The 27,203-nt window shown below is 32.2% G+C and overlaps 3 protein-coding genes and 1 pseudogene across 3 annotated transcripts; 2 read left to right on the top strand and 2 right to left on the bottom strand.

The window, feature by feature from the left end:
• The first annotated feature begins 499 nt into the window (after positions 1-499).
• Positions 500-2,331, top strand: Bet3 (blocked early in transport 3). Its single transcript, XM_013312111.1, has 4 exons — positions 500-674; positions 738-943; positions 1,365-1,563; positions 2,084-2,331. Exons 1-4 carry the CDS (start codon positions 636-638, stop codon positions 2,168-2,170), a joined length of 531 nt encoding a protein of 176 aa, XP_013167565.1. The 5' UTR covers positions 500-635; the 3' UTR covers positions 2,171-2,331.
• A 2,028-nt stretch (positions 2,332-4,359) lies between these two features.
• On the bottom strand, positions 4,360-5,933 carry LOC106117615 (adenosine deaminase CECR1-A). The gene has a single exon (XM_013311992.1). It carries the CDS (start codon positions 5,881-5,883, stop codon positions 4,381-4,383), a length of 1,503 nt encoding a protein of 500 aa, XP_013167446.1. The 5' UTR covers positions 5,884-5,933; the 3' UTR covers positions 4,360-4,380.
• Positions 5,934-8,406: 2,473 nt separating this feature from the next.
• LOC106117689 (adenosine deaminase CECR1 pseudogene) lies at positions 8,407-10,497 on the top strand (annotated as a pseudogene).
• Positions 10,498-12,903: 2,406 nt separating this feature from the next.
• LOC106117706 (adenosine deaminase CECR1) lies at positions 12,904-14,497 on the bottom strand. The gene has a single exon (XM_013312112.1). It carries the CDS (start codon positions 14,441-14,443, stop codon positions 12,920-12,922), a length of 1,524 nt encoding a protein of 507 aa, XP_013167566.1. The 5' UTR covers positions 14,444-14,497; the 3' UTR covers positions 12,904-12,919.
• Positions 14,498-27,203: the final 12,706 nt, after the last annotated feature.

Raw genomic sequence — 27,203 nt, 5'->3', positions numbered from 1 at the left:
AAGGAGTGGTCGTTGGCCTTGTATCGTTCGGATATGGTTGCGGACTACGTTATTATCCTGGAGTTTACACTAAACTATCCCATTTTACAGACTGGATTATTAAAACTATTGCTACTAATAAATAAATACATAGGAAAATCAAACATTTTGTTATTTTTTTTGTGGAAGTTTCCGAAATACCCTTTTTAGCCCATATAATAATCTTTACTCGATCAATTTGTAATTCATGATGCAATAACTTTCTTTTTAAGCAAAATAAAAAAAAGAACAAAATCAGTAGTTGAAGATGATTAACTATAACGATTGTTGTAAGTACATCGATGAACTAGTAAAAGCTTATTTAAAACTCCTTTTGCTTTATGTGTCTATTTTCTTGGAAATAGCAGCAACAAATGTTTTTTGTTTTATGTTTTTTAACATATTAATTTTTCACATTAAAGTCTTTACTGATAATGTCACTATATGCCAATTGTCAACTGTCAAGTTGTCATCACTGTCAATGTCAAGCTCATAAAACGCCTATCGTTATCACTATAAAGAATTGATTTTTTGTATTTTATGTAGTTTTTAAAAGCCTTCATATTATAGTTTGAAAATAAATTATTCTAGACGCCTCTAAATAATAAAATACAAAGATGTCGAGGCAAACATCTCGGCTTGATGCTAAGAAAGTTGTAAGTACAAGCATTTTATTCATTATGATTTTGATAATGTTTACAAAATGTTGATCCTTTCAGAATTCAGAACTACTAACGCTCACTTATGGCGCTCTAGTATCACAAATGTTAAAGGAAACAGAGAACAATGATGAAGTAAATAAACATTTAGAACGTATTGGGTACAATATGGGCGTACGTTTGATTGAAGATTTTCTTGCTCGGACTTCGTCAAATCGCTGCTTAGAGATGAGGGAGACCGCGGATAAAATACAGCAAGCTTTCAGGTACTTTGCTATTAAGCAAAAATCTTATTTGTAAGGTTATTATCTCCTTGTTGTTCTTATTAAATCAACAAAGTATGTGATTCGTATCTTATTGTATGTTAAAGATTATAGTTACAATCAAACTAATAAGCGTGAAAGCTGTATAAGTGAGAGTCATTATCTGGTCTTGACAGGCAACTTTCACGAGCAAGAACATAAGCGAGCCAGCAGTTTGTAGAGAAACTTCTACAAACAAGAATTATATCGCATCTTTCAGGACTCTTGCATAACTAAGTTTAACTATATATGTCGATCTAGCCCAATTTATTTTATTATAGGATCTTTTAACTTATTAAAATTGTTCTATTAATATATTATATTAATAAAGTAACATTTCTTTTGTTTTCTTGTTTAATAAAGTATGCTATATGGTATATTTCAGATTGTATCTCAATATGCAGCCAACTGTAACCAGCTGGAGTAGTGCGGGAGATGAATTCTCTCTAGTATGGGATCAGTGTCCACTTAGCGAGTGGGTTGAAATCCCAAACTCCGGTCTTAAGTACTGCGCTCTGATACCGGGCGCCATACGAGGAGCTCTACAGATGGTACAGCTTGAAGTACAGTGCTGGTTTGTACAGGTACATTACTTTTTTAATATTCTTATCCGGAAGTTTTAAAAATTAAAGCTTTGCTTTATCTCTTTTCATTATATGTTTTGTATATGTTAAATAAATATTGAAGGAATAGTCGCTTACCATTTCGGATAGTTTGAGTCAATTTTGTTTGAAATTTAATTAAGCATCATGGATATTTATTACAATTTTTTATTTGATTTAACAAACTAAAGAAAAATGTTGATTGAATTAAATATCATCACAAAATATATACAAGCAAGTTAGGCTGGAAAATGTTATGATTGTAAAATTAGCGATTTTCTAAAATAAAATCTGAAAATTTTTACACCAAATGGTGTCCTAGTATTTTGCCATCTAGTGACATGTAGCGACAACTTTAGATTTCGTACAATTTCCTACCAAAACTAGATGGCGTTAGTCATGATTAACGTATCTAACGCCATCTAGTATCATGAAATCACTTTTGACGAAGAAGGTTTTATACATTTAATATTTTACAATCATTAAATTTAATTAATTTCAGGACCAGTTAAGAGGTGATGCAGTTACTGAACTACGTGTGAAGTATATAAAGAGATTAGAAGACGCTGTACCAGCGGGAGAAGATTAATCTTATGTTATCTTTGAAAATTATATCTTTATTATAATTATGAATATACTTGCTATGTTATATAGTTGAATGTAGGTATACTAGAGCAGTTACGACCATCTGATGTTTATCGTTTTAATTTATTAGTATTTCGAACGAGAAATTCGAAAAAAGAAGCAAGTTGTTCATATGACAGTAATTTCACTTTGTCTATTTGTATTCTCTTTAATGGAATAAGTTTAATTCTTTGTAACAGGAAAAATTATATAACATTCCGCACTTTTAATTTGTAAACTTTTTTCGTATAGGCATAAAAAAACTAAGCCCCAAAATTTTGCAAACCAGTGTCATTTTATTGTTTGAATTTAAGGTTAATTTGTGTTTTTTTATTTGAACTGATACATAATACATAAATACTCTTGAAATTTTGTTTTATTTAGACGCGATTTTCATATATCCAAATTTTATCACATTGACAAAAAAATACAATTAAAAAACTTCACATTATCAAAGTTAAAGATGCTTTACTAGCCATTGTGAAGAAAGAAAAAACATTTAGTAAATATAGTGACTAATATTTTAAATAGATGGCGTTATTTTGAACTTGAGATAAATCTAAATGTGATAAAGCTATACAATTAAAAATTAAATATAAATTGAAAATTATATTAGGGCTATAAATATGAAATACACATTTCAAAAATGTTCAAAAAATTGATTGGTATATCGATAAATGTGGCGTAGCAAAGAAAAGACCATTCCGATGGAAAGAGTTTTATCTCTATCAGATATATGTGAAGATGTAACCTTATTCGTCGGATGGGTCAATGCGTAGAGGTCGCTACTCGCTACTCATTGAATGTTAAGATAAATTGGAGCTAAAAATAGTACTACTACATGAGTACTTACTACAATAATATTGTACACTCAACTGCATAAATACGTATACATTTACATATTTCTAGAAATTTGTACAGGCCGTTTGTTCCAGAAATACTTATGCACGTTTTCGTCACGAACATGTACTCATGGACGGATGCCTAGGGACCAATTCGTGCATACATATTTTTTAAACTAAAAGCTTATACAAGTTTCTGAAGTTTTCTAAATTTATACATATTTATGCAGCTGACTGTACACGGTGACATGTTTTTATTTCCACATAAAATTTTAAAATTAGTTACTAAAGACATTTTCTCACTAACTTGAATAAAAGAAAACCACGTTTAAAATAAAATAATAACCAATAGTGTTTAACCCTGGTCAAAAAAAGTATTGAGAAAGGCATTTGAGATTGGCTGAAACTACGAATATATTAGAAAGAATAAAAATAAGCAAGATATCAGAAAATATAAAGTAAAATATAAAAACAAATAGACTCACTGATTACTACTAGTACCTACAATTCTTTGTATACTTGAAATTCAAGAGTTACATAATTTCCAAGTCAAAGAATACTTAGTGGCAGAGCGTACTCTAGGTATTACATGGAAAATACGGATCCCAACAAGCGAGTAGCATCCCAGACAATGACTTCGTTAGTCTAGAGAACACTTCTGACGAGGGTGTCGCTCCACGAACTTCGCTTCATAGATACATCTAGACCATTCTTACTGGCTGTAAATGCGGCCTTTGCCTACCTTGGTATAAAGAACAAAATCGAATGTCCTATCTGCACACATTGCGTACTTCAACGCTTTGATACTTGCGTCGAGATTGCAAATGACAGATACGATCCCGCGCTTTTTGACAGTTTCGAAAACAGAAATGTCACGTTTTTAAAAAGTATTTAGTCTACTGTATATATACTTATACTGAGTACCTTTGCTTGAACTTTTTGTTTAGTATAGAAGTTTTAGTTTTTTAAACCTATATTTGGCAAACAATTTTCATTGAATTTGGCGAGAACCGTTATAACCTTAAACTAAAATAATTCAGTATATAATATTGTTTTTGTACGGAAAATATGTTTACGTAACGTAGCAATTGCATATCTGCGCGGTAAATGTGAGTTGACCGCGTCTGACCGGATGTTTTAATTTTGTATCTTTATCTGTTCTGTGGTCATTTTACACTCATACAACACTACAGATAAGAAAATTAAAAAGAAACAAAAAACAACATTTTTGTGTTTGAAATGTTTAGGTTAATTAAAAAGTTTATAATTACGATAATAAAAATAAAAGAATATTGATTAGGATATATTTAATTTTATTTTAATACTACCATAATTAATTTTGATACTTAGAACAATCAAAATTATCAATAAATTCATTCCATTTATAGTTAAACTTACGTAACGCGTCAACTTTTGAGATCGAATCTAGAGCACTGTATTTTAATGAATTTATAGCTAATTGTTTAAGCAGTCTGAGATCAGATAGTCTACTGGCTACAGCCACGAACGCGATGTAGAAGTCTTCAGAAAGAGGATCTGCTTCCCACACTCCTGGGTCGTCACTAGATAAAACAACTGGAAGACCGTGGGCAAGGAATGCACTCAATGGATGATTCCTTATATCACGAACTAAAGATAGAACAGCATTTGATATCACATTAACTTCTAAGCCAATGTCTTTCTTAATAACTTCGTTTAACACTTGAGGATGTTTTGGCAACGCGTACGCATGCCCTAAACGTTTAGCTCCCAGTAACACCGCATCCACGAGATTTTCATCTGTCAGTGTTCCATACCAATCCGTTTCTCCTGCATGAAAGAAATAATTCAATTCCGAAGCGGATTCTAATAATTGTGGTACAAATTCTATGAGTGGGCTTCCCAAATCTTCTTGTCCGACTAAATCGAACCCAGCGAATGTATCTGACATATCCTGTTTTATTCTTTTCGCTAATTCTAAATATTCTTCTAACTTTACGCGATCTACTTTTCTTGGCGGTGCATAGATAAGTTTTGCACCTAAAAAGTCACGGTGATCCTTCATAAAGTTTTTAATAACCTTCTTGTAAGTTTTAGCTGTGACTAAAGGATCGTATACTGTACCATCCAATTCGTATAGATTCGGTAGTATGCTTCTTACTTCTAAATACATAATATTATCTTCTTTAAAACTCTTCAGTGCATCGTAAAAGTATTGTTCCCAAATTGGTCTATAGGACAACATAGGCTGGACAGTTATAAAGAATTTCATAAACGCTCTCCAAGTCTCTCTTATGCTCGGATAAATTGTATCTGGATTTTTCACAAACAATGTAAAATGATTCCGCAAATCTGCGTCAAATTTAGTGATGTTATTCGAAGAGTTTCTAGCTTTATTCATTAGTTGCCATTTCCCATCACAGGGAGATTTTGGTGGTGCATTAGCGAATAATAAATGTAAATTATTATCAAAACAAACATAAAGATTATCTTGGTATGTTATATTCAATAAATAGTCAGGACCTAATAGTCCCATATCGTGGACATGTAGCGCTGCACCTTTTGGCATATCCTGTATTATCCTGTAAACTTTAGACGTCTTTATATATTGTTTGTAAGTAAAGTAATGTCGCGAACAATTGAAATACCTCGGGTTATCGAACCAGTAATCAACTTCCTTGAACTTGTAATGCATCAAGCAGATGTTTACTGCAGCTTCTTTATCGTTGAGAGTGACATTGCCTCCGAGAGAAGTACGGGATTCACTTTTTAAGATCTTATATCGTTTATCAAAGTATTCATCTATATTTGACGCGTATACACTATAGAAAAACAATAGAAATATCACAGCACGCATGTTAACGTACGGACGTGCCAAATGTTCGATGTAAACTGACCAAGCAGCGCGATGACCTTTGACAATCAGCAAATTAAACTAATCTGTTTATTGTTATTAAATGAATTTAATCACGTTTGTATTCAATCAAATTATCTATGTTTATGCAAATTTGTATTACTTTTTTGCCAAAATACGTACTTTGTTAATTAATTTAGTTCTAACACATTAGTTATTTTAGCTCTAATTAACGTTAAAGATTAAAAAAAATGTTTATGGTTTCATTTATAATTATCTACTAATCTCTTATGAATGTTATGTCAATGTATTGTACATTATTATTAGTATTTAATATTGTTTATGTAAATATTTTATGCATTTAGTATTGAAGACTAGATGTTTTAATATTTACGTTACACGAATACTCTCGAATATCTTGTTCGTTGTATTCATAAATTCGATAAGTTTGATATTTATAGCTTCAAAGTGTTAAACACGTTTAATGCCATACGATTATCTGACTAATATTATAAATGCGAATGTTTAGATGGATGTTTGTTTGAAGGTATCTAGGTAGGCTGCATAGATCTCGCTGCAACTTGGAATAGATGTGGAACATATTCTGGAAGAATAGATAGGCTATAAATTATGTTTTTTCTAATGCTGCGCTACGGAGTCGCGGGCGACATTTGGTTCTGGCATACAAGAGAACTTGCCAGACGCATTGGTGGCACTTAAAGTGTTAAGAAACTGTTAGAAAATTAAAGTCTACACTTAAAAACATAAAGGGATAGAATGTTTTGTTGTAAAGCTATATAAAAATATTTGATGGCACACGTTGGCAGACATTTTAATTCATACTGTACATTATGATGGGTTCTAGGGTGCGTCCTTTTGTTTCGAAGACGGGCTCGCTCAGTGTCATAAACTTTGGAAGAGTTCTAATTAGAAGATTAAAGGGAAAGGAGTGTGACTTTACATGCGGGAAGTCGATAGCATACGTGAATTCTCGTCGCCGCCATATTTTTTTTAACGAATGCGTAGTACGGGGCGGTACAGTTAAGCACCACTTAATCCTACCCCAACCCTTTCGCTGCATAAAATCAAACATGGCGGATGAGGCGCGGCCTTATTATTTCTTTTTGTTTTTTTTTTATATTATTTTTATTTTCTTTAGAGCGTCGCTTTGAAACCGAAACCCCCTTTGGTTAGACGCCGCTGGCTGTAATTTACACCGTTTAAAGAATAAAGTATTTTTTATCGTTCAATATCGCGCTATAGCCTTTTCAATCTGTTAGTGATGTACCCTCACTTTGCTATATTCTAGTGAGGTGAACACCGTAAACTGCAAAAAAATAAAATATAAAAATAATAATACTTTTGTCATTGGATTAATTTATGACCGCTCATCAATGAATTCCATTGACTTGACAACAAGCTTCCTTAAAAAAACATATGTGCCGGCAGCGCCACCTACTAAAGCTTAGTCCAAGAGCTCGTTTAAACATACGCTATGTAATCGAAATCTAGTAAGATCTACTCGTAATAAAACATGTGTATTAAATTGTAAATTATTATAAAGAAATAGATATATTACTTTGCTAGTATGGCTAGAATCTTTGATCATCATCAGCTCACTATACGTCCCCACCGAGGGACTCGGAGCCTACCCTAAGTTAAGGGTGATTAGGCCATAGTCAACCACGCTTCCCCAGTGCGGGTTGACTGTACACTTATCTTTGAATTTCTTCTCAGATATGTCCAGGTTGCATGACGATGTTTTCCTTCACTAAGAACGTCGTCGTCTAGAATCTTTAGAACAGCATAATTTCTAACAATAGACACAAGATGGCAATTTACTAACACAGTTTCAAACACAATGCTTAGGTTATTGTTTAACAAGTCTTGTATTACATAAGCATTATTATACTAGAAATACTTATTTTGTACGACTCGATTATAATAGATAATAAATCATTAGTTCTGTATGTTTGTTTGTAAAGTTTTATAACACATTGTTTACGCGCAATAGATTATTACTAGGTAATAATTATCTCTTTTGGATTGGATAATAAATATACGACTTATAATAAATCAGCCGAGCCCGGTAGCAATTTACAATGCGAAAAAATCATGGCATTAATTATAAAATACCATTAAATATAAGCAACTTTTAGAAATAATTAAAGGCTAACATATAGACTAAACTAATAAAAAGAGTGACATAAAACTAATTTAGATTACTGGAGACTTTATGATCGAAGTTACCTTCTTAAAAAGCCTAAAATATAATGCTACAACACATGCATTTGATTTAAATTCTAACGAGAAATATTGGCAAACAGAGTAAGGATACATTACTAGTGTTGCGCTAACAGGGAAAGTTTATTTTACACGAGACTTCACGAGTCGTTGTAATCTAAAACATGATCGATACATCGACTGCTGATCGCAGTTGATAGTGACACCGTGTAAAAATATTTTTTCCTTTTGAAATAGTTTTTTATCGACAGATACTCACTATTATCAATAATATAATACGGTGTACACGTGTGTGCAATTTTTTTTTTAGTTTATTCATAACTAATAATCGAATTTGTTCGTGCGGTTTTTTTTTCTTTTTACCGTCCGTTCTCTGAGCAACCTTGCTCTGAATAGACCTTAAAGTTGTTCTTTTTTAAAAGTTTAGTGGACGTTGTGATGGCTGGAAAGTGGACCGTGTTTGTTGGTGCTTTGATTGGTAGTGTTATAATAGTTTCATCAGAAAATGCTGCTATTGAAAATGCTATTAGAAGAAAACAAATACTTTTGCAGAAGGAATTGGATATGATGCCGGGAAGTGGTATGGTCCTTAGTGATAGTGAAGAGAAAGCAAATGAAATTATAATGAACATGAAGATGAAAGAATTGGACTTTAGTTTTATAAATCCGAAATATTTTAACTTTTCAAAACATTTCTTCGATTATAATAATGAATGTAATAAATCCGAATTGTTTAAGTTAATACAGAAAATGCCAAAAGGAGCATTGCTACATGCACACGATACAGGAATGCTGAATGCTGATTACGTTCTAAAACTAACATATTGGGATAGCTTATACGTTTGTTTTCATAGTAATAATACAAACTTTTTATTTTCCAAAAACCAACCAAATACAACTTGCGAATCCAAATGGCAGTTAATGAAAGATGTACGTAACGCTTCCGAAAATGTTGAGAAATTCGATAATGATTTAAAGAAACTATTCACACTTGTAATTGATAATCCTAATAATGTTTACACCGATATAAATGCTGTGTGGAGTAAATTTCAACAGTATTTTATAAATACTGACGGTTTATTTACTTACAAACCTGTGTGGGAACAATACTTCTATGATACATTAAAAGCGGCGAGACAAGACAATATTATGTACTTAGAAATTCGTAGTGTTTTACCTGAACTTTACGATTTACAAGGAAATGTATTCGATTCAGTATTCACAGCACAATCATATAGAAATATATTAGATAAGTTTATAACAGACTATCCAGATTTCTTCGGCGCTAAATTGATATACGCACCTTTAAGATTGGGTAATCGTGATACGATAAAAGAGCATCTTAGCATTGCAAGTGAAATTAAAGAAAAACTACCAAATTTCTTCGCTGGTTTTGATTTAGTTGGACAAGAAGATTTGGGAAGACCTTTAAAAGATTTTCTACCTGAACTAATAGATGCTTCAGATGAAATAAATTATTTCTTTCACGCTGGAGAGACTAATTGGTTCGGAACGAATTCTGATGAGAACTTAGCTGATGCTATAGTTCTTGGTGCTAAGCGTATTGGTCATGGATATGCTTTGATCAAGCATCCAGTATTAATGGAAGAAGTTAAAAAGAACAATATAGCTTTAGAAGTAAATGTTATATCTAATAAAGTTCTCAAACTTGTAGAAGACGCAAGAAACCATCCTTTAGCTTCTTTTTTAGCTAACGGGTTACCAATTGTATTATCAAGTGATGATCCAGGTCTGTGGGATGCTGAACCTTTGTCTCATGATTTCTATGTCACTTTCGTTGGTGTTGCAAGTAAACATGCTGATTTAAGACTTTTAAAGAAATTAGCTTTGAATTCTTTATATTATAGTAGTATTTCAAATAAAGATAGAATTGTACATGAATTTAATATACGCTGGACAAGGTTTATAGATGGAATTGTCAGGGGTAAATGGTAGTTGGGGGAATATTCAAATGTTTATCAATATTGAAATATAATCTCATTTTAATTTGACTGTTTGTTATCAATTTAATTTTGCGATTAAATGCCAATTTACGGATTTATATCATTTGTAACATGACAATTATTATTTTTAAATTTTTGTTTGATTACGTTGTTATTTTGATATGGAATTTCTCTGTTACCAGTAAGCAACAATGTTTGATATCTTTAGAGGGTAAATAACTCGTACATAATTTAATTAATACATTATTGGGCAAATCATAGTTTGATATTTTTTTAGCGCTGCCTTTTCTTATTTGTTGGAATTTTTTTACTCAGCCAGTTTTTAACAACAGCTGATTTTATATAGAAAGATGTTATGATTGTTTTATTAAATTATTTGTACAGTATGAACTTGAAAGTGTGGTTAGAAATACATAACAATAGATTGAATAAATTAAAAGTTACCTTACCTTAGTTACGTTAAACAAATTTAGAATTAACTTAAATAAAACTAATAAAAACAAATATGCGCTTTTAATTTATGCAAAATTCTATCATATCCTTTGTCACTTATTACCTGGTGACAATCAACCAACGGAACTCAATACAAGCCAATCGAATTCCAATCTTTGAGAAGCAACAACGCATCTTTAACAACGCAACAGCGTACTGGATGTAACACAAGATACAAACCAATTGGTATTATGGTTAAAAGATAGTGAATTTACCCAACAAAAACTTATAACAGCATTCTTTCGCTGATTACACATTCTCTCGGAACTTATGCAATATTGGTAGGTAGAACTATTACTTACACTAGCTGTCGCCCGCGAGTCGAACGACGACGACGAATTAAAAAAAAAACCTAATAAGAAGCCAGTGTGTTCTTCCAGACATTTCTACATCCATGCCAGATTTCATCGTGATGAATTGAGCCGTTTTGGAGATACCTTCAAAGAAACATCCACCCATCTAAACATTCGCATTTATATTAGTAAGATTAGATTATTCAATGAACAAAAATTATTTTATACTCGCATGGTAACAATTAAAATCATTATTTTGTTTGCCATATCTAGTAGATATATTAACCAGATACTAATATTATGATAACAGGAACTGATAATGATAAAGTATGATTCGTATTTGTTGACAATTTTTTGTATTCGAACGAATATAGGATGTTCCAATATTGTCAATTCGTTTCTTAGTTAAATTGTTAACGTAAAATGATAAGTTAATTATCCTTAGGAATGTGCAGGTCAATAACTCATAATGCTGGTGTTGGTAATGTTACATTATCGAGATTAGTTACCTAAATAACTCATAGCTTTCACCGAAATTCGTCGTAAAACTTAATTAGTAGTCTATGTTTTCCTCCAGACTATTTTCTACATCTATTCCATATTTCGGCGAGATACATTCTGGCGTTTTAGAGATACCTTCATACAGTCATCCATCTATCCAAACATTCGCATTTATAATATTAGTAAGAAGTACGATGACTTTTTTTTCTACTTGTACTTATCTATTTTTATGTCTTGAAATAATTTATTTTTGATAATTCATGAAACTGCGTCCGTTGCTTGATTTAAACATTAGACAATTTTGTGTATTTTTAAATTTAGAATATCCAAAGTGTGAACTTATTACAGTTCATTACACATCTCACAGTCTCCACTAATTAAGACTAAACACGCACCGTTTGAAAACGTCTCGCTCTAAAGAATCTACCATCATCACATGGAGAAACATGTTGATTAGCAAAGAACATTTCATTAATCATCACTTTACACGTAAAATTATATTATAAATGATCTTGCAAAATATAGTTATTTCATACTAGCATTCGCCCGTGACTTCGTCTGTGCGGAAAAAAGAATTTAATTAGTAGCCTATGCATTCTTCCAGACTACGTTCGATATTAATCCATGCAGCACAATTATCCATCCATCCCAACATTCAAATTTATATTATTATGACTGTGAAAGAAAACATCTTGATGCTGCACATATGTGCGAAGAAATTCAAAGATATGAGTGAAGTCAGTCCACACTGGACTATGGCCTAGTCACCACTAACTTAGCTCCGAGCACAATGACGACGTATAGTTTTAGCTGTTTGACGCAAAATGTGTACACAAAATGCTCATATTACTATGAACTATGGATCGGATCTGTTCACTTTGGCGGGGGAACTGCCGCGCCTTTAGTTATACGATTTTAATATGTTGATGGTTTTCATGCAGCTAATTAAGGCATGTTCACACGTCGCGGATCATTTATCTATGTTGCCGTTAGGTGTCGCTTCACTCTAATTGGTGTCAACCGTGGAACATGAGATTTATTGCACACGTATATAGACACGGAATATAAAATCTAGATGTTAGTAGATGTAATTAAGAAACTCATAGTTAATTTACATTATATTCTTTTAGGGAAATAAACTAGTTTGTTTCTATTTATTTTTCCTTTCGTGTGATTGAAATTTCCGAGAAAAATTTAAAGGAGATTTAATTTTATGTCAATATGATTAAGGTATAAAATTTAAGTTCACTTTTAAATGGAATGTTATAGCTAACCGTATTTGTACTATTAGATATTTTATCTTATTAACTTATGTCTTAATTGAATTAGAATTACAAGATAAAATGTGAGTCAACAATACATTTATTAACAAAGAACAAACAGGATAGTAAGTTGGTGAAATAAATACACAAATAATATTATAAATTATTTTAATTATTTTTAATAGTAGAACTATGTACAATATACACATATATAAAATTAACCTAATGACTGGATATATGTACAGAAATTACATATAATAAAATAAATTACACATTCCTCGTCTTAAAGATTTGTACTCAGAGTTAATACTTGTTTGATAAAAACATCCCATTTAGTATGAAATACACTGTACAACGCCTCCTTATTTTTTATATCCAACGTACTATATTTAATAGAGTTAATCGCTAGTTGCTTTAGAAGACGCAAGTCAGCGCGCTTGCTCGCAACACCCATGAAAGTGATATAAAAGTCGTGAGACAATGGATCCGCGCCCCACACTCCCGGGTCATCACTTGATAACACAACTGGCAGACCTAGAGCTAAATACGTCGCTAACGGATGATTCCTCACATCATGGACTAAACCCAACACCGCATTAGACACAACATTCACTTCTAACGCTATATCGTATTGTTTGACAGCCATTAGTAAAGATGGATGCTTTATTAATCCATACGCGTGACCTATACGCTTCGATCCCAAAAGAACAGCATCGAATAAATTCTCGTCCGTTGATGTCCCGTACCAGTTAGTTTCGCCTCCATGGAAGTAATATTTCAAATCATTCTTTGCTTCATTCAGCAATGGCAGTATATCAGATAACGATCTGCCCAAATCTTCCTGTCCTACTAGATCAAAACCGGCTAAGAACGACGGCATTTCTTGCTTTACCTGCCTCGCTAAATTAATAGTCTTGCGTATCTCTTCATCCGTCTTTAGTCTGTGTCTGGTAACGATCAATTTAACGCCTACAAAGTCCGGATGATCTCTTTTAAAACGCTCAGCTACATCACGGTACAATCTCGGCATATACAATTTGTCATGTACTGTTCCATTTAATTCGTATAGACTTTTCAAACCACTTCTAATTTCAATGTACTGTATGTTATCATTGTAAAATTCATTCAAGGCTTCGTAAAAGAACTTTTCAGTGACTGGTCTATAAATTATTAGTTGAGATATAACGTTCGAAATCTTTTCAAATTTTCGCCAGATTGTATTAATATCGATTTTGTCACAACCTCGACTTGATCCAGAAAATAGAGTGAAATAATTCTTTAACGATTCATCGAATTTGGTTGCATCACCTAAACTTCTCAGATCACTTAACAGCACCCAACTTGTATGACAAGGCCATTTGGGAATATCTTCAGAAAATCTGAATTGTAAATCACCGATTTCATTTTTGCACATATACAAATTATTTTCGTACGTCAGATTTAGTAAACGATCTGTACTAAGCATCAGTGAGCTATGGACATGTAGCACAGCGCCTTTAGGCATCCCTCTTATAATCTGATATACTTTAGATTTAGGAATATCGTTCTTGTAATCAAAATAATGTTTGGAGAAATTAAAATATTGTGGATTACGAAACGATTCTTCGATTTCCTTTTGTTTCCAATGCATTAATATTTCGTTTGCTAATTTTTCATCATCGTTCAAAACCAATTCACTTCCTAATTGCATGTCCACTTCACGTTCGATCAAATTGATTCGATTTTCTATATAACTGTTTGGTATCGATTTGCCGGAAATCGATATGAATAATATAAACAAAACACTTGTACTCGAAACGAATGCCATTGTAGATGTGTTTGTTATCGCAGACGGTCAGTAGCCCGGTGACAGGGTCCGTTAAGCCGCGACAACTGACTGCTGTATACTGACCAAGGATATATATAGCTATGTATTCACAGATTAAATAAATTCATCTGTTGACCGCTTTGTTAACCACGTTAGTATACGACTAAATAAGTCTTCATACTAGAGTAGTGACATTTCACAAAACCTGATTTTATTTTACATTAGCAAAAGTATTCCATTGATATTTTGCTGATTAATAACTCCTAAATGTTGAATTCTTAACAAATATAATACGAGCACGAATCTGTTGAATGTTTATAAGTACCTACTTACTAAACATCTGTACAAAACACTGTTTTACGTCTTTAAAGTATAGAATCGAAATTAAAAAAATAACTTTTGTATAAAATTTTGTTTATATCTGTCTGATGCTCCTCTATCCTTGAGTTGATGATCACCTCGATCTTTCCGATGTTTGTCCCCTTCTCTTATAAATAAATCGTTTAAATTTATAATTTATTCATTATTAAATAGACAAATTAATCCGCGCCTACATTTGAATGTTATTCATCGTGTTAATCCTTAGTAGCCTAGAGTTTCAATTTTGATACCAATCTTTTAAACCGAATGTTCACATTACTATTAGTTTTTTTTATAGGTTGGCTGTACCTATTTTACTGTTGTATAATATTCTTTCCAACGAAATTAAAAAAAAAACAAATTTCATTATTGTTTTATTTTATCAAGCAAACACAGTAATATTAAAAATAAATCACTTTCGTATGTAAATCAGGCTACTAAGGGTTAAGTTTACTTTGTCATGTTAGAAAGAAAATAAGGTAAAAACCTTAATCTGTAAAAACTTGTTTTATACATATAGAGTAAAATTCGTCATATATGTTGCTGACTGACGTTGGGAATCCGAACAAAACACACATCAGGAAAATAAACAATTCATGGGAAAAAAATTATATCTTTCTACATTTTTCCTTCCTGTCCTTTACATCCCTATTTCTTATATCATCGTTAGTTCTAGAAAATTCAAACAAAAGTTAATTTATGTATCGAGAAATTTGAGAGAAACTTCAAGGTTGTGAGTTACGTAAAATATTGCTGGTATGAATTTTATTGTTTATTTTGCAATCAGGTCGTTAAACTTAGTACGTGATGCTTGAGTTGGCACGTCGCACAGAAGCGTACCCTTGTTCTAAGCGTGCCAAATAAAAAATGTGCGGAATATAAGTGTAACCTAACTTATACAAATATGGTGTTTTTAACCAATTGATTTTACATCTAAATTATTCAAACTTTCGTGAGACATTATACTAAACCGATATATAAACACGGCTAAACACTCCGCGTCCGCGAAATAATACCAGTGCCACTCATCCTGATGAAGGCCCACGATGGGCTCGAAACTAGTCGGTGCCGCCACCGGACGTATATACGTGAGTGTTTAGCCGTGTTTATATATCAGTTTCGATTTCCCATTTCTTTATAAAGTTATGACGTAATTGAAAAATATAAAATATACTTCATCAAAAAATTGCCTACAAAATTACGTTTCCGATGAAAATATAGCTGTGCAACTTTCAATCTTATGTTTATGGTTTTAAGAAATATTTTAGTCAATCATTTATAAAAATCAATTTAATGTGGGTACTTCAGAATTGCGTATTGTGGTGAAAATTTTCACACGAAATATTCCTATAACTTGATAAGAAATTACAATATAAAGAACTGCTAATCTAATTTATTAATAATTAAAAACAATAGACCCGACTGACTGACACTTTGATAAAAAGAATCAAATGACATCCACATTTAACTTTGTTTCGAACGAAAAAGTCTGGTTAGTATAGCCAATTATTAAATTAAAATAATGATTTGGCTACGGCTATTTACATATTTCTATATCAAAATATAATTCCAATCCTATATCAATCATACGGATCGCAGGATCAGTCGAAATTATGACAAAAAATATATAACATAATATTAATATTAAAAATGTTACATACCTTCAAACACCGCCACAAATTTGTTTATCGTCACCGTATTATCTTCTGTAAAATTGTCTAAAACTCCACAACACACAAGCTCACAAACATCTTTCACAATTAAGTTAAAACATCATATATTTTTACGCACTAAAATATACATTTCTCTATTACTTTTAAAAAGTGTTGCAACTACAAAAAAAAAATTCTCCAAAAAATTTTCTAAAAAATGTAACTAAATTCATTAATTTGATTTTAATTGATTAACAAAATCAGATTTTATCAGTTCAAAAGCAAACTTTTATTTATATTCAGATTTTAAGTTTTAAGACCGGCCAACAAATATTAGTTAAAAAAATATAATTATGTTTTAAATATTTAAAGCATATTTCCCAAGTATATAAGTTCACAAAATAACGTTTTAGTATTTGCGTAATACAACAAAATGTAAACGCTGTAAAAGTACTGTAAATAAAAATACTCTTAAATCGTATATAAGTAGTATGTCATAAATATAAAATTATTGTGTCACAATGTAAGTAACGATACTCCTCCGAAAAGACTTGACCGATTTTTATGAAATTTTACGATAGGTCTGAGAATCGACTTCTATCAAATTTTTTTACCCCGTGTATACAACATTGTAAATAGAACGTCATTTTTTAATGATGAATTTGAAATCTAAAGAATTAATAAAATACCAAGATTCTTGTAATATCCTTACATTAAAAGTAAATCCATGGTATTATCATTATAAACAGATAAATAAAGAAAAATTATATCATAATATAACTGGCAGCTTTAAGTACTGGCAGGTGAAAATCAAAGAGCATATAAAAATAGTTTTCCGTAAAAGAAAAAGAAACGTTTGACATTTGTCATTAAAATGTCTGTATTATTTTGTTAAAATGTAACAGATTTATTAGTAAATGTGATATTAGTTGTAAAATGTGCGTTTATTTAATTTAAATAAGACCTTTAAAAAGTGTCGGCGTTGTGAAGTTTTAAGGTTTGTGGAAATTGGCCGAAATATGACTTCGCGACGTGTGATTTTGTGACAACAGAATATTGTTATGGATTCTACAACTACCGTAATAAAAGTAAGTGTCATTTTATTTATTTAAAAACGTAAACAATATGCAAATAAGCCTATTAAAATCCTTTAGATTTCCATGCATTGAGAAATGGCCATGTAGAACTTGGAAGTTCTTAATCAACGTTGAAATAAGAATAATTTTGAAATTGAAATTGATTAAGGTAGTAATATAATTAGAAATTAAAATAGTACATTTTTATTGAAAATAAAAAAATACAGAAAAGCGTTTTGAATTAGCTTTGGTTCAGTTAAGTCGTATGAAGAAATGCAAATATAAAGATATGCGCCATCTATGAATAATCTCGGGTATTAGTTAGGATAGCAAAATTCAATTGAACGCAAAGTGGAGGCAAGGTCGTACGCGCAATAAAAATTACATTTTATAATTTTATATAGATGACGCTGGAGCTTGCTTATTTATAAAATATTTGTAGTTTTATTTTGTTATATTTCATATATTTTTAAATTTGTAAAACCGGACGGCTTTTAATAGTATTATTTTTTTTTAATCCTTATTATAGGCATATTTCAATGAAGGAACATAGTCATCACATTCATTAACTTTGGTACATTTGTCATGTTTTTTTTTAATCTATAAAATTTCCAAGGCATTGTTTTTGGTATTGTTATGTGATAAATTTTAAGGTTAATTTATATTGGATTATATTTGTACCATTGACCAACAGATGTCGCACTTTACTTTTGAAATTCGTGAGCGCCATCTATCGACTAATAGATAAAATGAATTTATGGTGGAGAAATAGCTGGAGCGCTGTGGTGATGTTTTATTTTTGTTAAATTGCTTATTGGCCGTTAATAATTATCTTGATATTTACTTGATAATATCAACAGTTTGCCTTCAACCAAATTTAATAGTAAATGAGGTCTAATGTACAACGAATAAGACGTAAATATCAAATGAGAACATCTTTGAAATCCAAAGTTGTCTCTCAACAACGGCCTGTCACGAATTTACCTACGGTATCTTTGACTTATCTGACCACCTTAAGTCTTTGTAATACGAACTAAAATGCAGTAAACGCAAGAGGTAACCTTAGGGCAAATCGTGATGATGACGTGCGATTGCGCAGCGAATTGTGTCACATTCCAAAGATGTTTTATCCTTGGTTCACGCGATTTTAAACACTATTTCTATTAGAATAAGGGTATGTTTAAATGTATTTTCGTTTGGTATAATTATAATGATCGTGCCGATGATGGGGTGCCGTTATGGTGATAGCATAACGCACGATGCGGCTGCAGATGTTATTGTAAAATCTGATATCTTCAGTGCTTGGTCGACGTGGGATTGTTTTCGACGCGATAGCCAAAATGGTGTTTTGAAATTTACATTTCTGTTTTATTTAATCACTCGGTATTTTAATACACACGAATGAATTTATGGTAAAAGGTATACTTAGATAGTTTAGACACACTGATAGGTTGAATGAAAAGGGATTTATGGCGCGAAAGTGAACGGCGTGTCGGTCGGGGCCGTCCTAGACGGATTACTACCGTTCAGATTGATAAAATAGCCAAGTAAGTCAGTATCTAGAACATGAAAATGTACGTGCATGTATGCGTAGATGCATGAATGCAGAAGAAGCGAAAATGGTGTGTCAGGACTGCGCGTAATGGAGGTCCATGGTCTCTGCCTAAGCCTCTGGGTAATGGGCGTGGGTTCTATTGTTGTGTTGCATTTATATATCTCTATAGTTGATAGCTGATTTCATTTCAAAACAAATGAATTAAAATACTTTAGGAATTCATCTAGTCTACGAGTTGTAACTTAACAGGTTAAAGAGAGCCCTTTTGTGATCGGATTAGGTCTGCTGTATGAAATGCCTATCTTTTATTTACATGGAGAGAGGGGTTAATGGAATATGGAAGGCACAGTTACTTAATTTTAGCTAGTTTTGCTCGTCTATGGTTTATGGCAATAGTCTGTTAGTGCATTCAAGTCTAGGAATTACTATACATCATGTTTTGTTTTCCGTGCCCTAGAGGCATTTACTTGTCCTTTACACTTTTTGTCAATAAATTCAATTGAAATTATTCACACGATTTCGTTTCTAATTACTTTAATCATAAAATATTTCAATGGCCCACAGTGCAAGTATCCCATTCAGACATTCGTTCCCCTTTACAATCATTCGGTCAATTTGACAATCGCCGTTGAGTGGCCCCCTGTTTTGAAAATATTTGTCCGCTGCGGACCAAACAATTCCATCTAAGTGGACCCCGGCTCCCCCGAAAATATCAATTGAATAATGCATCCTGTTACCGGACTATTATTTTAACGTTTCACATTGAACCTCCTTTGTTAAGCATCACTTTAAAGTCGGAGAAGTTATCTATGTTTTGTTTTATATAATATTTTTCAACTGCCGAAACACCTGTATTTAAACATATCGTCATCCCACTCAGACTAGAAAAAAAAATGAGAGGAATATTTTTTGTGACCCCTTGGCATTGGTACGCTTTTAATACACAACATATGAAGCGCCGTAGAAGTATTTTCAAAACTCAGTCACTGAATGTAATGAATTAATTTGATCAAAGGAAAGATACCCCAGTTCCCTTCATCAGTCCGCAGCGCTTGCATCCCCCCACTACGATAGTTGACGTCATCTTGAGACAATACGAGTGGTGGAGCGGCCGTAAATCTATCGTGGGCACAGGTGGCGGTGTCAAGACCAGATCAAAGCGGCTTAAACCCCCTTTCGTCTCCGCCCCTCAAGTGCACCTCACACCCCTTGCCCCCGCAGTCGCCTGATATTTGCATACTGAAGAGCAAACCCGGCTAAATGGATTCGAATAGTGATTGAATTATAGGAAACGAGTTCTCGACCAGTGTACTAAGATGTTGCTTGTTAATGATGAAATGCTTGTTAATAGAGATTTTATTTTTGTTTTTAAGTGACAAAGCCAACAAGATGACAGATTTTTTCTTTTCTTAATTTATTGTTTTCTTGATTTTAAATGTTACTTGCCAGACGTAGTAGTAATCTCTGCATATACCTTTCATGTTGTGTAAATATTTGACTATTTATTATACTTTCTAGCTGTCGCCCGCGACTCCGTCCGCGCGTAATTAAAAAAATACTTAATTAGTAAACTTACCTGTGTGTTCTTTCAGACTATGTTCTGTACCGAATTTCAGCGATATCCATACAGCCGTTCTGAAAATATCTATTAACAAACATCCATCCATCCAAACATTTGCATTTATAATATTAGTAAGATTATGTTTAAAATTTGGTCGCACAAAAAAAAGTCTTTTTTTTTCTTCATTGTATTCATATGGCCAGGGTATTCCGTTAGGCAGCATATGGCCACCATTTCACTAATGCCAGTCAAAAACCGCAATTTGTATGGGATCGCACCCGACGAGCAAGCTTGACCGCAACCGACGTGCCAATTCATAATTATACACCTATTATCAAAAAAGCACCTCCGTTAATGCTGCCAGTATTTTTTTTAGATGTTTTTGTCATAATTTGACATCGCGTGATGCATGCACGCTATTCAAATCATTCAAAGAACGATACGTTTTATGAAGTAACATCGTGTATTTTTGAACGCTAATAGCTTAAAACTACTAATATAAATCTATTTTCACACGGTTTTGTAGTAAATTATTGTAATATAGCAACTATTTTTGTAGAAAACGCTAGTAAAAAATATTGCCATATTTTGTTATCGATATGAGCCCGAGATTGGTCGCTCAAAATGTTAATAAGTTAGAATTTCCCATGTTCCGTTCCCACCCTTTTCTTTTATAGAGATGATGAGTAGGGGAATTTGGCATAGGCGAAGAGAAAATATCTCTTTTCTATGCGTCATCTAACTCCGTCGATTGAAGGTAAAAGGCGGATGTCTATGGGTAGGAGTCGCTTTGTAGAACGAATTCAGGTGTCCGTTTGCACGTTTGCCACCTTATGATCTAAAAGATATGAGTTCAAAGGTGATTAATCCAACCATATAAATTAATGTTGTTTTGAGGTTTGATATAAAATGTTCTTATAGAATAATGGTTCATTATTCAAGAGCTGCAAACCTTTGTTTTATGCATTGTTTTACAATTGAATTAATAAGAATACATGCAACGGCACCTTTCTATTGTTACCGTTCGACATATGATCGGGAACAGTTGCGAAAACAATTAACATTGTCTTCAGACACAGGACAGTAATTTGTGGGCTATTAACTTTGAATACAGATGAAAGGACTAGGCAAACATCCGTCGTCTAAAATTCGCGGGCCAGGTAAATATGATTATCACACGTCTACATATCATGCTTGGCATATTATCTTTATAATTGTATAAAGAGTAGAATTTTTTTATTTATACTAAACGAATAAACGAGCGAATAAGTTTAGTATTGTTCGTTTTTATTTGACAGAGATGGTGCGTGTTTGACAGATCCTGTCTCTTAAAATTCAAAGCTGGGGACAGTAATTTGTGGTTTATTAATATAGCCGATAGCAAATTGTTGCAGGAATTGTTAAGCAAATGTCATTCGAGCGAATTAAATAATTAGGTTATCTGCCACAGTTAATGACAAATGATGTATTTTTAATGAATAATAAATTAACAAGGCTCATTGTAAGATAATGTGTTTGCAAAAGAACTAATCTATTGTCAGAATAATTACCTTCTCTATTTTAATATTATCCATGAATAATGTAAATATCCAAGATAAAAAAAACTGAATATTTTGAAGCATTGAATGAAAAACAACTAGTTACTGTTTTTGGGTACCGTTTCCCTGTTGTTGTTTTACAAGGGTTATACTTTTAAGAACTTTGAATGTCATTTTTATTCACATGGAATCGTTACAGAAATAAATTTCAATCTTCTAGCTCCGAAAATGATGATACTTTCATACAAGTTTTCGTGTCCCTCTTACAACCCTTTTTATCGCCTTAAAAAGCAACCTATGTCCTTTCCTTATACTCTAGACTATTTGTTTACTAAACTTTATTTAAAAAGATTCAGTAGCTTTGACGTGAAATCACTACAGATAGTTACATGTTTGGATGGATAGATGGATCTCGCTGAAATCTGGAAGAACTCATAGGCTAATAATTAAGTTTTTTTTTAATACCGCGCGGACGGAGTCGCAGGCGACTGCTAGTTTACAATATAGAGAACATAAAGAAATTCATTTTTTGTATGTGTATGTAGTTTGAATAGTTACGCTGTCATTAATAGATGTCTATGGATTAGTTACATTAAATTAAAATGACAGTGATTATAAAAAAATAACTTCTCAAGTTTACAGATTTGAAAAGTCAAAAATCAAAACCACAGAGTATCGTAATTACCATACCATCGACATATTGCAAACGGGAGCAATAACAGATTAATTTCTTAATATTACCAAATTTATGTTTACACTTTAAATAATAAATGAACTTATAAAAAGTCTTTAATTCAGTTTGAGATAAGGTTGAGAATTATTTCATCGTTAGTTTTCCGGATGCAAATAAAAGTTTGTAAATGAGTAAGGTGCGGTTAAAAATAATCGGATGATGAGTTTTTTTTATCTTTGAAATTTTGTACGCTGCTTACGGTGTGTCATTAGTGGGCAATTTGTTAAGGAAGTGGTGGAGTTTCGTGATCATTGTATCGTCACATTTGGGAAGGCCCGCGGCTCCCTTTGATCCGTGACACTTTGTTGTTTAGCACGCGATCCTGTTTGTAAATTAACCAGATTTACCCGAAGAAAATGTGGAAAAATCTCGCTAATGTTCGTACAAGTGACAGCTAGTATTTTATTACAAGTATAAATTAATCATATTCAAATTCTTCGATAGGGTGTTTTAAGTTAGTTTCACTTATAAATGTATTAATAATAGCGGTCTCCGTCTTCGCGAAATAAAAAAAATAAAGCATCCTATATGGTCTTTAATATATATTCTATATGTATGCCATATCATCGAGATCCGTTCATCAGTTCTGGAGATAACAAACATCCATCCATCTAAATATTTTTATCGTATTTATAATGTTGAAGTAAGAAGTAAATTGTTGACACTCCTATGTACCAGTTTACCACATATTCCTCTTTATTTATTTTTATATTCATACACCATAAAACTGCTAATATTAGTAATACTTAGTAGAAAAAAAACATTGGACAAAATTATTAATAATTATTTATAATAGACAATATAGTGCCGTGTTTGCGTTGTTTCGGGATCTCTATTACCAACATAAGATATTATTAATGAATACAATTCGATAAATACAAAGCAATAGAAGAAAACAAGCAATGTACTAATAAATATAAATGTAAGAATGATGTTAATGCAGCAATGAATATGGAACGTAAAGAGATCCCATACAATCCCGAGATTAAATTCCTCGTCGCAAATCTCGTTTTTTCCCGGTAATGAAGACGAATCAAGCTGATGAATCGAACGGTAGTCGAATGCCGAATGTATTCACATAATTATTTTATGCAGTCATTGTAGACATTATTGCTATGAAATAAGATTCAAAGTTGTATGTTATGGTCGTTGATTAAGTTTGCAATGATCATTAAATCGACACTAATTTTGTGCAAATTGTAGGTTCACATGTTTGTGGTGATATAATGATTTGACAGTCAAAATAGCGGGTGTAGAATTATATTAATTATCAAAAAAATATACTATTTTGTATAAATACAAAGGTGTAACAAAAATTCTTCCTCAGAATTTTGGAACATTTGTTTTGTTTTGATTTTCGCAACGTGCAAGTACGAACCCAAATAATGAAGTATGGAAATTAGAGATGTCTAGGAAAGCGTGGATAAATGCAATAGTTTTTTTTCGTTGTTTGTTTAGTTGGTGTTGACAAAATTTTCACAGGCGCCCAATGGAAGATAGCTATGTCTTCAAATGTTAATCGATTTCCTTTTCCATGTGTTTCCTGAATATGACTTTGATTTTAACATGAAGAATTCATCGTAATAAATTTGTGCAATATATCATCAAGACATTATTACAGTATAGAGGCTTCAGATAGAAAAGTTAACTTAGTAGTTACTTCATAAATCTATATATATAAAAGAAAGTCGTGTTAGTTACACTACTTATAACTCAAGAACGTCTTTACCGATATGGCTGAAAATTGGTGAGGATGTAGCTTAGAGCCAGGAGGACAGAGGATACTGTTTATTATTTTTTTTTTTGAATTTATGCCTTGAAGACCTGCTTTTTGTATTTAACTTACTAATATTATAAATGCGAATGTGTAGAATATGATGTGGATGGATGGATGGGTGGGCTACACTAATTAAGTCTTTTATGTATCCACGCGGACGGAGTCGCGGGGTATGGCTAGTTATAGATATTTGTCGAAAATATTTACCGTTATATCAAACCGATCCTTGCCAAGTCATATATTTTCTATAACACAAACAATAATGCTCGAAACAGATATAGAATTAATGATAGATAAATAAAATATGAAAATATTAGGACATATGGTTAATAAAAGTGTCTCCTTGTACGACTTGTTACAGCAATTGCTTAACAAATAGTTTATCGTGCAGAATGTTACACTGCCTGAGATGTTAGTGTATATAAAAATTGATAAATCGTCTGATAAAGATAATATAGATCCCCGCAACGCGTGTATAGGCTAACAATAGATATAAGTTAGACTAGATGTGACACTTGAATACATGTAGTTATTTTGATATGACGGCGCAGTGTTATTTTAAGAGTATTTTAACGAGAATCCTCTATTTTGGTGAAAAATACTCAAGTACATATTTATTCCTTTGTATTTTCTGTTTTGAAAACTATAACAATTAGCATATATGTATGATTAAACATGATAGACAAAATTATTCAATGAAGCTATTAGTTAAACAGCTCAGTAAGAAAAAATCGTCAAACATAACCATTAACTTTATTATTTGAAAAACGTGTATTTGTCTAAAAGTTCGTCTTTTTGTTAGCTAAAATATTAGCAAATATTATACGTATCTAGCTACACGATATATCCTTGTCGGACAGAGATAATAGTCGAAGCAAACAGTTCGGTTAGGGCGCAAACAAATACAATGCTCTCGTCCCGGATTCATTCGCCAAACTCAATAAGGGTTGATTCCACTGATTGCAATCAGAACCGCTCCGGCGTACCGTGAGATGTACGTGATATGAAAGTATGTATTGATTCTGTAGTCGGAGATATGCACGAATCAGTTTTTAAATATGCGAATATTTGAATTTACTTTTGCATACAAAAGTGAAATTGGTTCGCGCGCACAAATTAATTGCATGTGTTGCGTACGAATTAACTGCAGTCATGTTTAAAATAACCTTGTTTTTTAATGGAGATTTTCACAGCGATATTTTATGACAGCGAAATTTTATTTCGTTTCAAATTAAGTCAATAGTGGAACGTCAAATTCCATACAGGCGACTATTACGATAGTTTGCTATTTCAGTTACTTTTGTGTAAAGTGCCTAATAAAGTGAAGTAATATTGTGTAGAGCGTCGGTGCTGGGTTCGAATACCTTCATGTACCATGTTGTTATTAGATTTACATATGTAGATTTATCCGACGTCCTTACTGTGAAGGAAAATGTGATGCAATCCGTACATATCTGGAAAGAAATTTCAAGTGTGAAGTCAATCATACACCACTGGGCCAGCGGAGTTGCTCAGCTCTGAACCCGTGGTGGGGACGTATAGTCAGCTAATGATAAATATTGTAAAATAAGGGTAGCTAATGTGGGAAGTACATTTCAAAGTACATTAATAACATGATTATATTCGTATAAAACTTCCACAGTTGTAGAAGTTGCAAAAAAGTTTTTAATTAAATGTTAAACAGTAAGTAATTATTGAAGTAAAAAACTATAGAGAATCGAGCAGTTGCATGAACGTGTTTTACATTTTTCTAGGAGCTAAGACAATGGCTAGTCTTCCTGCTAAACTGTAATTAGTATTCAAGTTAAGTTCTATGAATCATCATACATAAGTTATATAGTTCAAATGTAGTTCTACATTTGAGCTGTTTCAAATGAGATTTATACTTTGCTAAGGACGCCAAAAGTGGAAAAACCCTGGAAATGTAATATTGTGTGTAATATTTTCTAATTGATCGATTTTTGACTAGAAGATCGTTAGTATCTACATAATTTGCCTAGAAATGCGGCGCATCTATCCAATGTTTTGTAAAGAGTGTATAATTTGCGCAAGGAAGCATATGTTAAGTACCATGATTGATCTACCTTAGTTGTTTTAATGAAGATATTGCCCTTGACTTCGTCCGCGCCTCATGTGTTCAGGCTACATTATACGTCTATGCCTAATTTCAGCGTGATTTAAGTATAAAATTTAATATAAGTAAGATTGGTAAGATTTTTACCTAAATATTATTTAGAACAAACTTGGTCCTCGTAGTCTGTTTCACTGAAGAAAATAAACTATTTCAACTATCCGAATTATACTATGCTAACAAGATTTCTGTAGAAATTTGTAGATAATTGAACAACTAATGTGTACATTCGCTTAAGTAGTAAATTAATTGGAGAAATTAATTAACAGTAAATGTCGAAATTGTAAAAAGTAAAGATGTCATTTTAAAAGTAATCGATAAACAAGGTTTACAAGATCGTCTGGGTATTCCTTATAAGTATATTTTTACTTATGTCA

This window comes from Papilio xuthus, unplaced genomic scaffold (assembly GCF_000836235.2).
Source record: "Papilio xuthus unplaced genomic scaffold, Pxut_1.1 DF827679.1, whole genome shotgun sequence".
Classification (NCBI taxonomy): domain Eukaryota; kingdom Metazoa; phylum Arthropoda; class Insecta; order Lepidoptera; family Papilionidae; genus Papilio; species Papilio xuthus.
The sequence above is the reverse complement of the archived record's forward strand: the minus strand, read 5'-3'. Positions and strand labels throughout refer to the sequence as shown.

Bases quoted from the DNA above. Each gene is read 5' to 3' on its own strand.
- LOC106117706 (XM_013312112.1), bottom strand. From the start codon at position 14,443: ATGGCATTCGTTTCGAGTACAAGTGTTTTGTTTATATTATTCATATCG.
- LOC106117615 (XM_013311992.1), bottom strand. From the start codon at position 5,883: ATGCGTGCTGTGATATTTCTATTGTTTTTCTATAGTGTATACGCGTCA.
- Bet3 (XM_013312111.1), top strand. From the start codon at position 636: ATGTCGAGGCAAACATCTCGGCTTGATGCTAAGAAAGTT. The intron at 675-737 runs GTAAGTACAAGC...TGATCCTTTCAG, and splicing joins GGCTTGATGCTAAGAAAGTT to AATTCAGAACTACTAACGCT. The intron at 1,564-2,083 runs GTACATTACTTT...AATTAATTTCAG, and splicing joins TACAGTGCTGGTTTGTACAG to GACCAGTTAAGAGGTGATGC.